Raw genomic sequence first — 14,678 nt, forward strand, 5'->3', positions numbered from 1 at the left:
TGGGGAGACCAAAAAAAAAAAGTGGCTCAAAGGGAAATCTTAGCAGAAAGCAATGTAAAGATTAGGGGCACCATTGAGCAGTTGGAGAAAATTCTAAGGTTGGCAAAGAAGTTGAACAGGATAGAGGGGTGAAGGATGGATATCAATAAACAATGTAAGTTGAACAGGATAGAGGGGTGAAGGATGGATATCAATAAACAATGTAAGATAGAGGAAAGAAAAATGGGAAAACAAAAAGTTCATACTCATAATCAGGAAGGATTCAGAGGTATCCCCTTAGAACCCGACATTTGATATAGCTCATACTCATCACCAGTCAATAGCTATCAAAACAATGATTAAGGGCAAGCAGAGCGGTATTTCTGGACACCAGTCACACAGAAGAGGACGACAACAAAACAAAGAAATGAAGGCTAACAAACAGCTTATTCCTACAGTCCCTCCTGTCAAAGTCAATTCCTTTGCAGTCAGTAATAGAATGCATGGGTCTTGTTTGTCTGTTAGTAGTTTTCAAAAATTGTTTCTAGAACTGATGTATTAATGGTCACTGCCATCAGGAAGCTCAGACAGGTGATCATAACTAAAATTTTGTGAACTTTAATTCAGGACTGTTATGCAAGTCATAAAGGGTGCCAAATTTTAGAAATAAGGCCCAAGAAGTCAGCAAAATAATACATAAGCTTTATTTGCGGAATGTAAAACACCCTTTGGGTATAGTTGGGGTTGATACTATTGTGATTTTGTACAGTCTTAATAAAGTATCATTACCGTTAACATAAGGGGGAAAAAGCAAAGAGGGGAATATTAAATGAAATGAGTACCAAAGCATCAATCCATGGCAAATGACAGCATTTAGTACCATGAGAAATTTAAAGTGGCAGGGTTGTAGTAACGGCCACTAAATGTTCAAAGGCAAAACCTTGATCGGAGGACTCTCCATTATATATCATATAGTGAGATGCAGTCCGTCTCATGTGGGAAGATTAACACTGAGCCTACTGCTTTTATGGATGGTAATCGTACTTCAATCTATAAATTAATCTCTAAGTGATTGGCTTGGATGAAAAAATTGAATTCCGGGATGGTTTAGAGGAGAAAAACCGTAGAGGAAGATGGGAAAGTATGGCAGACAGGATAAGGGATGAGTGGTGTCACCTTACGTGCACGATGGAATCTCCAAGCCTCAGTTCTTGGTTAAAAGAAGGGGAGAGAGGAGTGGAAGGAGATCACTAGTTCCATGTTATGAAGATTGCTTCAGAAACCAACAGGGCCTTGGTTCACTGTGAGACCAATTGAGTGCTAAGCCATTCACCAGAGTTCCATTCTTGCTGGAACCTGCCCACCCAAATGGCTTGTCAAAAAAGGATGAGGCCAGATGAAGTGCCGTGTGATTGCAGCAGCATAAATACCCCTCATCCCTGACACCTAAACCCGAGGTAGTCCACGTTACGTCGTGACAACCCTAGCCTCGGGATGTGAATCTCAGAGCAACTTCCTAAAACCTAGTGAGAGTAAGAGAGATTGTTTCAGAGATGTTTCCAATCTATGAGTGACCGGCCCTAATTGCTGCTAGATTGCTCCAATTGAACACTTGGAGAGAAATTTTGTGAGGAGACCAAACTGGAGACTTGGATTATAAAGTCGGAAAGAGTTGTCCATAGCTAAGCAACGCCAAGAGGAGGTTAAAATTTAAAAATCAAAATACCTCTGTAGGTTGACAAATTTCAAACTTCCTGGGGCAATTTGTTTTCCCCTTGATGCTAATCCAACTGAAATTTACCCAAAAAAAAAAAAATTGAAATTAAATGAAATTGCACTAATGACCATCGATTACCAAAATAGGTCAATGGGGATGGATAGAACAGCAACTAATGACAGAGATGTAGGCAGAGAAAATAAAAAATGCATTAGTTGCCACCAGCATCTCTTCATTCTTCACTGTTCTTATGTAGCCCTCACAACCCAAGCAACCAACTTTATTTTGACCAGAATCTCTGTTATCCATCTTTCCGTGTCTTAGCTATATTGATATAGAAGCATTGTAACTCAATTAAATTATGTTCTTTAGTGGTTCTCGAGTTTTTGTAATTTCAGTAACTTGGACTCTGAAAAGATCTCTGTTTTCTTGTAAAGGAAGCAGATTTCAACCAAAATCTTAAAATTGCAAAACCTCCCTCGCAGTTTGCACTTATTGAGCTTAAAAACTGTACAAGTACGGACCATTTTCACTCCTCTAAAATAAATAAATAATACATATCAATGTGTACAAGGCGAGAATAATTTGAATGTTCTTACATGGGCTTTCTCTGTTATCTGTTCTGGTCAGTAAATTCACCGGATCGTTGTGCTGTGCGTCGACTCAGAATGAAAGTTTGGTTCCCTAGAATGCCACGGGCTTTCGTTGTTCACATATATGCATTACGTAGATTCTTGTTCTCAAATGTTTAATGATTCTCAACGATAATAAACACGCTAGTCTGTCGCTCCTATTTCAGCCATCCACCAGTTCGATTATACCGCCCTATGAATCCCACTCTAACATTTGCTCCAATGAAATCCTGTGCGTTCATGTGTGTTGTGGCATCCTTCGTAGCGATTGACTTGACTCGTAGGTGGCATCTTTGGTACATTTATGGTCATGGAACTGAAGGAGAGTGAATTCTAAAATAATTCTAACAGAGTTTAAATTTTTTTATTGGTATTAGATATAAGCATTTTGTAGATTACAAATTAATATGCATTTAAACTGATTTAACTATTAATTATTATTATTTATATAATTTTACTCAATCAAATATTTTATCTATTTTTATCTATTATTATAATTATAATTAAATTATTAATTATTTTATTTTATTTTAATCTAATTGAAATGTTTACAATATTTTTATTATAAATTATTAATTATTTTATTTTATTTTAATCTAATTGAAATGTTTACAATATTTTTATTATTAATTATTAATTATTTTATTTTATTTTAATCTAATTAAAATGTTTACAACATTTTTATCATATTATACTTTCAAAGTAATTAAGAAAGGAAAAAAAATATTTTAACGTACACAAGGCTAAAGTTAGCCTATGGGACATATTGTTTTTTCCTCTGCTTGATGTATTCGGCCTTTTTCTGTGAAACTTCAAAATAAATGCTCCCAAATTCTTGACAAACCCTTCGCTAAATAGATTATCCCAAGCACTGCCAGCATATCTGCATAACTTTCCCTGTTGTCTTTGAAGGCCTCACATTCTAAAATGAAATGTTTTTATGTTTCCACTTTTCCGGAAAAACAAAAAATGCATACTCTTTCCTTCCATACTTCCTTTGGCCTTTTCCAGTGCCCTGTTTCACAACGAAGTTGATGAGAATTAGTCCTTAACTTAGCAATAAGAATTTTGGCTCTACAAGAGGTATTGCCCTCTATGTATGCTTTTGTTTGATGACTATGAGTGGGATTAAACACTTCAATATATTAATTTTTCTTTCTTCCTAGCTCCTTATCCCAAGTACGCTTGTGGGAATTTTTCATAACAAAAGCTTTTATCTCTTTGTTGTTTATGGAACACGCGTTCAAGCAAATACCCCATTTACTAAACCATTTGTTATTTTGTTGCATCCAAGTTTTTTTGCTCTTGCACAATCTATCATTAAAGACAACCTTAGGTCATCTACCCTCTTCCATTTGGTCAATTTTTTTTAAATACCTTATGACTCACACCATAGCAATTGCTTCAATAGGAGCAGTGCCTATTTCATTTAACAAGATATCATAAGGAACTACACTTTTAATCTTAAATTTGTTTGTAATCAAATGATTCTGAATTTTCTCAATCTGTCTCCAATGCATGTCGGATGTACTGCTGGCCCATAGTTCACAACCATAGAGAATCACGAAAATCACTAGTAGCCCAAAAAGAGTTTGAGTGGTTTTCCAGTCCCATAACTCTGTCTCTCTACACCTATTTTGAAAAGCATAAAATGTTTTCCAACCCCCCAAAGTTATTTTCTTTCTACGACCATTCCAGCTTATATTTTTGTTGAAGTCAAGTCCAAGGTATTTATCATCTGCAACTTCTTCCAGAATGTTGCCTTCAAAGTAGAACTTATGCTCGTTATGTTTTCTTTTCTTAGAGAAGGCCACTACTTTCGTTTTGATGATATTGACTTGCATCCCCACACTTCTACAAAAATGCTCAAGGGATAGTAAGTGCTCTTGCAAACCAAGAGCCGATTTAGCAATCAGAATAATGTCATTTGCATACAAAAGAAGCCTTATAACAAACTTGCCCAAATAGATGTCATCACCCCCTTGCAAATTTAACCACTCCTCGAGCTTGTCGATATATAAACCAAAAGGGGTAGGAGACAGTGGGCAACCTTGTTTGACCTCGATATCGCTTCTAAAACTTTCAGAAATGCATGTTGAAGTTCTAATTTTGACTTTCACCTCTTCATATAGTCCATGCACAGCTACTCCCAAATGTTTAGGAACCCCAAGTTCCTCCATTATGTGCCAAAGCTTATCCCTAGGAACCAAGTCAAACGCTTTTCTGAAATCAACAAAGTAATAAAAGATTTCTTCTTTTTTCTTCCAAACTTTTTCTATAATATGCCTTAAAATATCATTTTTATAAATATTTTTTTAACATTAATTTATTATGTTATCTATATATTTTTATTATTTTATATATGTTACAAAACAATATGTTTTTAAGTTATACTTATATGCATTCATATTAGTTTTAAAAATATATACCATATATTTTACACATTTTTTATTATTTAATTAGATACCATGCATATTAATAGTTAAAATGAAATGAATAGTGAAGGTTAATAAGGGAAGGAGGTGATGGTAACGCTTGTAAGTTGCTTCTAATAGTGTATTGTGTTGTTTTAGATTTCTAATAGTTTTTGAAATAGAAGTTGATGAGACATATTGTATTGGAGTTGTTTTGGTTGTTAATCACTATTAAATTGTATTTTTTTTTAAATAGAAGTTTGATGAGACATGTTGTATGGTAGTTGTTTTAGTTGTTCATGAATATTAAATTGTATTTTTTAAGGTGATATTTGATTTGGTTAATGTTTTTGTATTATATATAAATATGTACAATTTAATAATTGTTTTTCTTTCTACTTTTTTAATCGTTTATTTACATTAAATGTATTGGATGAAACCATGTTAAAAAGAAATGTGGGAAGAAGAGTCATGATAAAATTGGCTAGAAACAATGATAACAAAGATTGTTAAAAGAATATACAATTCTGTTAAGAGTAGATAATAATTTTGTCCGCATGGGGTAGCTCAAGTGGCAATGGCCGTGGAAATGAAGTCTCACCGAACCGGAGATCTTGGGTTCGATTCTTGTGCTACCCTCCCTGGAAATGGGGTGAATAACGGACATGTAAAAACTCGAAAATGAGAAGGTCCCACCTAAGCTTACAAAAAAAAAGAGTAGATAATAATTTTTTGTTTTCAATAATTCTTAGTCATGCTTCATTAGAAATTACACATAGAATAAGAACTACATGGCTTAACGGAGAATAAATGTAAAAAGCTAATGGTTATAACCAATTTCACGACTCGAAGCATGAAATCTATTCCTCATGCTATGAACCTTTAGTGTTGGTAACATTCACCAAATATTATACAGTGATATGGGGTTTAACGGTAAGTTTCGCTGGGTGAAACCCACAAGATGGAGGTTCAAATCTCATTGAGTATATGGCCTATTGTGTCTTGGCTAGAAGAGTAGGTGACCCCCGAGCGGACGTCTCAGCTCTTGTTGAGGCATAATTTAATTGCTACTGTGTGCGGCTTGCAAGCTGTTGCACCTAGCCTAGGTTTATAGTGGTAGCCAGTTGGATTTGATCCTAGGCTTGTTCAGGATAACTCTCACCAGTTACCGATTATCCTAGATAATAAATAAATAAATAAATAAAATTAAAAAAAAAAAAAAAAAAAACATTCACCAAATATTTGACCAAGATCCTACAACTTTGATGGTTAGTTTTAGGATCGGCTAAATAGTAATAAACCATCTCAAGGTTCTTACAAGCATTACCCATGTCCTCAATTTATTCCTTGAATAAGATGTATGTTCAAATCATTGAGGTGCTACTTGAATTCTAGAAATATGGTAGATAAGAATTCCAATGGTAATTGTCTTTTGTTATTGGAAATTACAAACTATTATAACAACCTATCCGAACCACCAATCATGAGTTAAGACAAATTTGAATCTAATCAATCACCAAAAACATTAAGAAATAGCTAAAAATCATAAATTGGTTACTTGATAGGTCCCTTTGAAGGTGCACCTTAAAGAGGAGTTAAACATGGTAATGGAGGCTGCAAAATGGTGGAGATAAAGGAGTATGGGGGTAAAATGATTTCTTTTCATTTAAAAAATGAAACAAAATTCAAGATCAACATCTCCCCCACACTTAAGCAATTGCATGTCCACATGCAACAAACTGCTCAAAAAGGATCCTTTCCTAAATTTTGACAAAATTGTATTACCATCCTCAGTCATGCATGCTCTACTACCTTAATCAAGATGTTGATGTTGAATGTGTGTTATAGACATATTTGGGCACTGCAAACCCAATCACATATGTCAATAAACCAAGGGCTCTCAAACCCCTAAAAGTGTTGTTTCATACCCTAAAGGACCAAGGTCAACTAATTACATCATTTCCCAGTAGTTCTCCCTGAAAAACTGCTAAGAACTGGTCAAAACTGGACCATAGAGACTGCTCCATGCTGAGGGTGCGATGCATCTCGCCTGTAGCACACAAAGGGTGTGATTCATACTGAAAAGCCCTTTTGTAGGGTGCGATGAGCGAGAGCAGACAAATGGCAGAGGCAGTTTGCTAGGTGGAAACTTATAGAATCTTCTAGAAACTGCTCATATGACACTTGCCTCTCTGAATTCGCCCAGGGATGAGTAAGAGATCATGAAATTTCCAAGTGGAATCAAGAACTATCAGTGAAATGACACTAATCGAAATCCCAGAAGCTGACTCACTCCCCTTCAGATATCTATATATGAATCCCTCATCCTAGAGATCCAAAGGCTGGAATTTTGAAATTTGTAAGGAAGTGTTGTTGGTTTCTCTTTGAGACATTGTATTGTTGGGTGATCTAGCTTTTCATGAGGTGAAGAGGGCTTTCATGCTGGGAGGATGGCGCTGGATTAGACAGCTGGGTTGTAATCCTCTCTTCTACTACTTCTATTAATAAAGCTATTTGAGTTTTCCTCCATATACTTGTATATTTCTGAATCTTGTATTTGTGTATGCATTTGTATGGTTAATGTACATCTGATTCTACATTGTTTATGGTTATAGATCTCTATGCTTTGATGCTATTTTGTTGCTTTGACTCTACAAGTGGTCTTTGAAGCAGGACAAGTGAGAAAGGAGTGGCGAAGCTCTATCAAAGGAGAGAGGAAACAAGCAAGGAGCCAAGCGAAAGATTGAGGTTGGTACTCTCTGCTTCTCTCTCATCTATCTCTCATAAAGGAGAACACAAGTTACTTTGAATTGTTTGTTTTTAAGATAGCTACTCGTCTTAGTGGGACTAGCAGCTCTGAATGGACACTAGTTTTCCCCGAAACAAAATGGCGACTCCACTGGGGAGAGAATAGTTTGTTTGTTTATTACTGCTGTTTGCTTTATAAACTACAGACGGAGCCTGAAGTTGAGCCAGCTAGCCTTCGAACTGCTTTTGCTATGCAACTGCAAAGTAGATCAACATTACTTTAGTCAATCTTTGGGTTGGTTTATGAACTGAACATCTGACTTGCAAACATCCTAAGTGCCTTAGTGGTAGCTCAATAACCTCATTAGATCAGCCCCTATACTTTGTGTTTACTGTCTATCATAAGCTCGGCCTAAATCCCTGAACTTAGCTACAAATTGTGGGTGAAAACCAAGCTCAGTCTCGTCCCTGGACCATCACACTGTCTCTCATTGGCAGTCTAGATGCATCGCACCTCCCGTGTGCTGCAGGTGAGATGCATCCATGTTTTCCTTAAGGACAAGTGTGATGATTGAATGAGACTGTTTCTGCCTCCAGATTTTGGTTTTTTCTTCATTATTTTCAGTTCTATTCAGTAGTTTTGTTGTCTATGATCAGTATATCACTGTTGAAACCTTCTTCCTTCACATTATTCAACCTCCATTGGTAAGGAATTATGAATGTTTTTTTATGTATTTTTCGTCATTTACAGCCCTCCTTTGCAAACACTAGCTTAATCGAACTGTCGTTTTTTGATTTGAAAGTGTCGCAACTGTCGTTTTCAGTCAAGAAAAAGAGTGTCATAAAGTCTTTCTCTTTTAGATAGTCAATTACACTTTTTGCCATTATATTTGATTTGAATTATCAATTCTTTGAAGTGTCAAAAATAGTTTTACATTCGAAAGAGAAAGTGTCATCTTAGTCTTCCTTTCATTTTTGAAAAGAAATTGTTAAAGTGTCGCTTTGAAGAAAAGTAGTTCAGATATGTACTTAGTTTCCTTTTTGTCATTCTCACATTAAGGGAACTGAAAAACAAATACATGCATGTGCATTTTCATTTAGACTACATGCGGAAATTGATTTAGGGAAAGTGCATTTAGTGTGTGCTCTCTGCTCTATGTTGAAAGAACCATATTTTTCTTTCCTTAGTAACTAGGATTTTCATTGCTAAAAGAAAATAAATGATTGTTTATCATTTTAGATTGCATATTTAGGAGTTGTACATCTACATCACACAGTGAACCTTGAAAGGCAAACTTCTTAAGAAAGATCAACTATAAAATAAACCTCAATGAACATAAAAACGCTTTGGAACCTAACGCACAACATCTAGAAGTCTAGGCTAGAGACGTATTCCGGCGTCGTAAAGCCTGGTAACTATCATTTTCATTGTAGGTTGGGTGATTCCTCCTCTTTGATACGACAAGTGCCAGTACGAACTTGTGCTCCCACGTACCGTCGAGTATATATTGGGAGACCACAATAGGCTAAAATCCTTTATCCTTAGGAAACCGTGTCTGCCGCTCTATCGATCGCAATGCACTGAACACAACATTCGGGAAGATTGACTGCTGTACGTAAAGTCCTCGATAATTTCTCTATAATTTACCACCGAGGTGTATATTGCAGTTTTGTGATTGGTTTGGTAATCCCTCTGTCTAGATTTCCAGAGTAGTCACTTTCGTTCCTTTTCAGACTCCTTAAAAGAAAATGTCCATCTGAGCACTTGTCACTTTAGGCTCATTAAAAATCGAAGGCGACTAGAGTCATCTTTAGCCTTTTCTCGACTCTTAAAAATTGAAAAAGAAAGTTGTGTCAAAGCATCATAAAATTCATTTAATTCGGAATAACATCTTCCCCTTTTTATTTTGAGTTGATCAAGTAATCCGTAATCGTGGAAGAAAGTCAATCAAAACCTCATCGTTCACGGAGACTAACAAGTCAATCGTCTTTGACTCCGGAAACGAAACCATTCCGGGCCTAACGATCTCGTTTAACTAGGTCGAAGTCTCCTGGTTTATTCGAAACTTGTGTTTCGACATCCTCAGAGACTCCAGTTACTCCAATTATTTCCGATACTCTTGCCTCTACAAAAGAAGTTCCGCAGTTACAAGAGGGCATTGGAACTGATCCTAGTGTAACAGTAAACACTTCTATTCCTGAACCAACTCCATCTAGGGCTGATTCGGAAAGTGTCACCCCTCCAACATCTATCGCTGCAGAGTCTATACCTTCTTCGGCACCAGAAATATTTTACGGACTTGACGGTCTACCTCTTCCACTCGGACTGATTGCTATAGAAGAAATTGTGGAGGATCTTCCATCCAGTACCCCATTGCATTTTGGAACTAGGATCCACCTATATCCTTTTATCATAGAGGTTAGTTTTTTTGATCACCCTTCATCGCAAGTTCCTGTCGAATCGCTAGGAAATCTTTTGGATAGACTCAATATGTCTGAACAACCATCAACATCTAGGACTGTGTCCTCTTATACAGTAGCAGCAAAACTTCCTGTCACTACTCCAACAATGTTCACTGGTATACCATCTGTCCCAACTAATTCTCAACCATTAGATGGAGTCCACCTAGGGACTGTTTCGACAGCATGGTCTGTTCTTATTTGTTCATCCGGAATCTTATCTAGAGTTCCTTATGTTGAGACTCAGCAAATTGATCCTTCACATCAGTATCAATTTGGGCAGTCCAGTCTCCAAAGGCCAATTTACCCTTTGAACACTGGATTGCCGCCATATGGGGGGCAATATGCCTTTTCATTGTTCCCTCCGGGGGAGCAACCATATGAGAGTTTACAACAAAGTTCGGGTCAAGCTAGAATTACATCCAGTGGTTGGGTGCCAATACTGCCTCAACAACCAAGAGTTGTATATTCAATGCAACAAAATCAACCTGTGTCAAACATTCCCACTACATCGGCTATTGTGACAGTGTCGCAAGTACAAGCGTTGCCTGTTGTATGTCAACCTCAAGTCTCTTAGGTCGTAATACAACAACCTCTTGTCCCCACGACTCAATCACAACCGCCAATTAGTGGCTCCTTAACTGAAGCGACTCAGGCTCAAATGGGTACTATCACCCCTCATCTTGGTCAAACATCTAGTATTGGACAACAACAAATGGTCTCACAGCCATGGCTGGTGCAATATCAACAACCACAATTCCAGCAAGCTTACCGAGGACCTGAGCAACAAAGCTTTGTAGGTAATGGGTAGTTGTATATTCAAAACGGTTACCAACAATCATATTATAATGGTTATGCCCATCAACCTTATCAAAGTTATCAGCATCAAATAAATTATGCTAGTATGCAAAGACCCACTACTTAGGCGATCCCATCTTATCCTGGATATGCTTCGCCAAACTTGAATCAACAGTTGCCCTTCGTAGCAACTTTAGAATTACCAGATCTGAATCGACTAACAAATGATCCAATTGCTTACCAGTGATTCCTCATAAACTTCCGTTAGATATTCCTAAATTCAATGGAAATTCGGGTGAAGATCCATCGAATCATGTGATGACATTTCATCTGTGGTGTTCATCCAACACCCTCAATGATGATTCGATTAGGCTTCACCTTTTTTAGTGAACGTTAACTAGTCCGGCAGCGAAATGGTACATCGAATTGCCTAGAGCTTCATTCGATAACTTCAACGCCCTCGCCACCACCTTTTTAACCCATTTTCAGTTACCCATAAGGTACGAAACAGGAACGAAACTCCTTACCAATTTTAAACAGACAACAGCCACTCACATATCTGATCATATTCATGAGTGGCGACGTCATCGTCGAATGGTAAAGACATATGTTCCTGATTAGCTTCTAGCTGAATGGTTTATTAAGTCATTGTTACCTTCTATTACAGAAGATGTGGCCAAGGGAGGAGTCGTCACTAAAGAGCAAGTCATTGCTCGTGCACAATATCTAGACTTGATCTATACTCAATCTGGCACGCTCTATGAAAAAATTCTTGATGCTCCTAGACCAGAATTTTCCGTTCCTCCTCCTCCTAAATCGAACAGGGACTCTCATGCCAGCAACGGCGTGGTTGGCACCTCAAGTACGCAAACAATAAAGGCCCCATTTGGTAAAGCCCTTACAGTTTCCAGTAAAAAGGCAAATGACAAACTTCCTGCCTCGGAGGTTAATGTCGTGTCGACCGACAAAGGCAAAGAACCGAAGCAACCAGGGGGCAAGAAGAAAGGGAAAAACAAAAAGAAGAAACGGGAAGATTGAACTCCTGAAAAATCTTCTTAAAACCCTTATGGGCAAAAGAAACCTAATCGACCATGTCACATATGCGATGAGGACCATTGGACGAGAGATTGTCTGCATAAAGCTGAGAATAAGAAGTTCTTTAAGAGTTCAAAAACCTCAGCGATGTTGACTGATCCGTTTCCAAACTCAGAAACCAATCTGGTTGCTAGCGACAATGTTTCCCCACCCCAAGTGCTTATGTTGTCCATTTCGAAACAGCAAAATGATGCTTTGATATCAACAAGGAATAAAGATTATGGGAATCCATAGATGTCGAACAACAAGGCTACAGATCAACCTAGTAGTTTGACAACAACTTCGACAGAAGTTGTGCCACCCACCATTCCTGAGCTAACAATAAAGCCGCCGAAGGGAGTAGTACACAAATCGACATTTAATCCTCGTGCTCGAGCAGCACATAATTATAATATAGTAGAGGATCTGGCCTAATCGCCATCTGCTATGTCGACATTTGAAGTACTGCAAAATTACCCCTCCCAAAAGCAGGCTCTATTATCAACAATAGGTGGGATTGACCCAGTAGATTCCAATCTTGTGGCCTTTAATCATAAAGGATACGAACCTCAGTTACCAGCTCAACTCGCTTTCCTCATACAAGTGAAAGCCCTCAACAAAACTGTTCATCGAACAATTATTGATGAGGGGGCATCTACCTGCATTATGTCGATGAGTTGCTGGAAAACTTTAGGCTCACCACCCTTGTCAAGATCATCAACGACATTAAAAGCATTCGATGGACGAACATACACCCCGTACGAGATTTTAAGTAACTTGCAAGTTGAACTGGGGGGCAAAAAAGTAGAAATTGACGTTGAAGTTATCAATGGAAACCTCGATTACAATATCCTACTAGGAAGGCCCTGGATTTATGCTATGGTTGTTGTTGTGTCAACATACTTTAGAAAGATTACATTTCCCTTTCAAGGAGGAATTACAATCATTGATCAACAAACCTTCCTCCCCAACAGTTCACAAGTTACAGGAAGCATTCCAATGATCCATGGAAGCTCTCATTCGCTTCAAAATGTCAGAGTAGGCCTCCTAAAAGACCCTGCCTTAATGGGTACTTTTGCCCTACCGCCTTCGAGTAATCTGGTGGAAGTGGCCACGGTGGAAACCTGCAATATGATATCTTCCATATCTACACAGATTCAAAAGATTTCTGAACATTTTGTTAGCATGGATCATCAACAGGTGTTGCCTCCAAGCCCAATAGAAATTTTGTAGCAATCAATTTTCTTGGCTTGGGCGGCAAACCCAAATCAATGCTCATCGAGTGTTTGGATAGATAGGTCTAAGGAATATGGCACCTCTTCAGATCCTTGGTCGCATGTACATTCTACAGACGAAGGAATTATTCAGTCGATGATGATAGGAGAGGCACCATGGGAAGATTACCACCATCGTTCCCATCTTCCGGATTACAACGAAGATTATTCCAGCGACCTTAATCATCCTTCAGTTTTTGATTTTCTATCAAATACTATAAATACGGTGGATTCCGAGTGAAATCTGTCCAATATTGAAGAAACTATTGCCATAAATATCTCGACCAAACCTAATGTTGTAGAGAATATTCATGTCGGCAAATCTTGTTCCTCTGCAGAACTAGAAATATATTGCGCTCTCTTTCGCGAATTCAAAGATGTCTTTGCATGGTCATATGAAGAAATGCCAGGCATAGACTCGAGTATAGTTGAACACGAAATCAAGATGTATCCAGATGTCAAACCGGTACGACAACGGCTTCGGCAGGTACACCCGAAGAAAGTCGTTGCCATAAAGGCAAAAGTTGAAAAACTTTTACATGCTAGTTTCATTTTCCCGGTTCCTCTAACTGATTGGGTATCGAATATTGTTCTTGTGATGAAAAAGAAAGGAACAATTAGAGTGTGTGTCGATTACAGGGATGTAAATCAAGCTTGTCCAAAGGACAACTACCCTACACCCTTCATCGACTAGATAATTGATGAATGCGCTGGATGCGAAATCTTTTCATTCATGGATGGATTTTCTGGGTATAATCAAATAAATATCCGCCCACAGGACCAGTCGAAGACTGCATTTATATGTCCATGGGGCACATTCGCATACCGCAAACTACCTTTCGGTTTAAAGAACGCAGGGGCAACTTTTTAGAGGGCTATGAACTATGCCTTCCATGACATCAAGAACATCGTTCAACCATATCTCGATGATCTACCGACTCATTCGCGAAAGCGGACTGACCATCCGCAGCATTTGAGAGCTATATTTCTACGTTGCCGACACTACAAGATACAACTCAATCCGCACAAGTGTGTGTTTTGTGTCGGTTTTGGTCGTTTACTTGGTTTCGTGGTTTCCAAGGACAAGATTCGACTCGACCCATGTAAGGTTCAGGCAATCATCGACATGCCTCCACCTTCATATTCGCTTCAGATTCATAAACTCCAAGGGAAAGCAAACTTTCTAAGGAGGTTCATTCCAAATTACGTTGAACTTGTTAAAGGTTATACGCATCTTTTGAAAAAAGAAGTGCCCTTTAACTGGGATCAGGTCACGCAAGCTTCCTTTGATGCTCTAAAGGAATCCCTAATAAAAGCATCATTAATGTACGCTCCTAACTATCAAAAAGATTTTAACCTGTATCTAGCTGCAACAAATACGACCATCACAATGGTTTTAGTTCAAGAAGACAATGGAATCGAGTACTCCTACGTTGAAAAGCTGGCTCTTGCAGTTGTTCAAGCAGTACAGAGATTTCAACACTATATCCTCTTTCGCAAAACTACCATTTTGTCATATTTCAACCCTATGACTTACATTCTGTTGCGTTAGTTACTTGGGGGCAAATATTCAAAATGGATA

The 14,678-nt window shown here is 37.9% G+C and overlaps 1 protein-coding gene across 5 annotated transcripts in view; it reads right to left on the minus strand.

Annotated features, from left to right (window-relative positions):
- CW7 overlaps positions 1 to 2,632 on the minus strand; it is a 502,578-nt gene extending 499,946 nt beyond the window's left edge. For 2 of the 5 annotated variants that reach the window (XM_089453026.1, XM_089453028.1), the window contains exon 1: positions 2,296 to 2,627. In XM_089453026.1, coding sequence (XP_089309152.1) covers positions 2,296 to 2,297 — 2 coding nt within the window. In that variant the 5' untranslated portion in view covers positions 2,298 to 2,627. Of the gene's footprint in view, positions 1 to 2,295 lie in introns of all 5 variants that reach the window. The other 3 variants (XM_089453029.1, XM_089453024.1, XM_089453025.1) reach the window with 3 other exon arrangements.
- Between the last annotated feature and the right edge of the window lie 12,046 nt (positions 2,633 to 14,678).

The sequence above is a fragment of the Pinus tabuliformis genome, chromosome X (assembly GCF_031772625.1).
Source record: "Pinus tabuliformis cultivar Carrire ecotype Pingquan chromosome X, CPIR1, whole genome shotgun sequence".
Lineage (NCBI taxonomy): Eukaryota > Viridiplantae > Streptophyta > Pinopsida > Pinales > Pinaceae > Pinus > Pinus tabuliformis.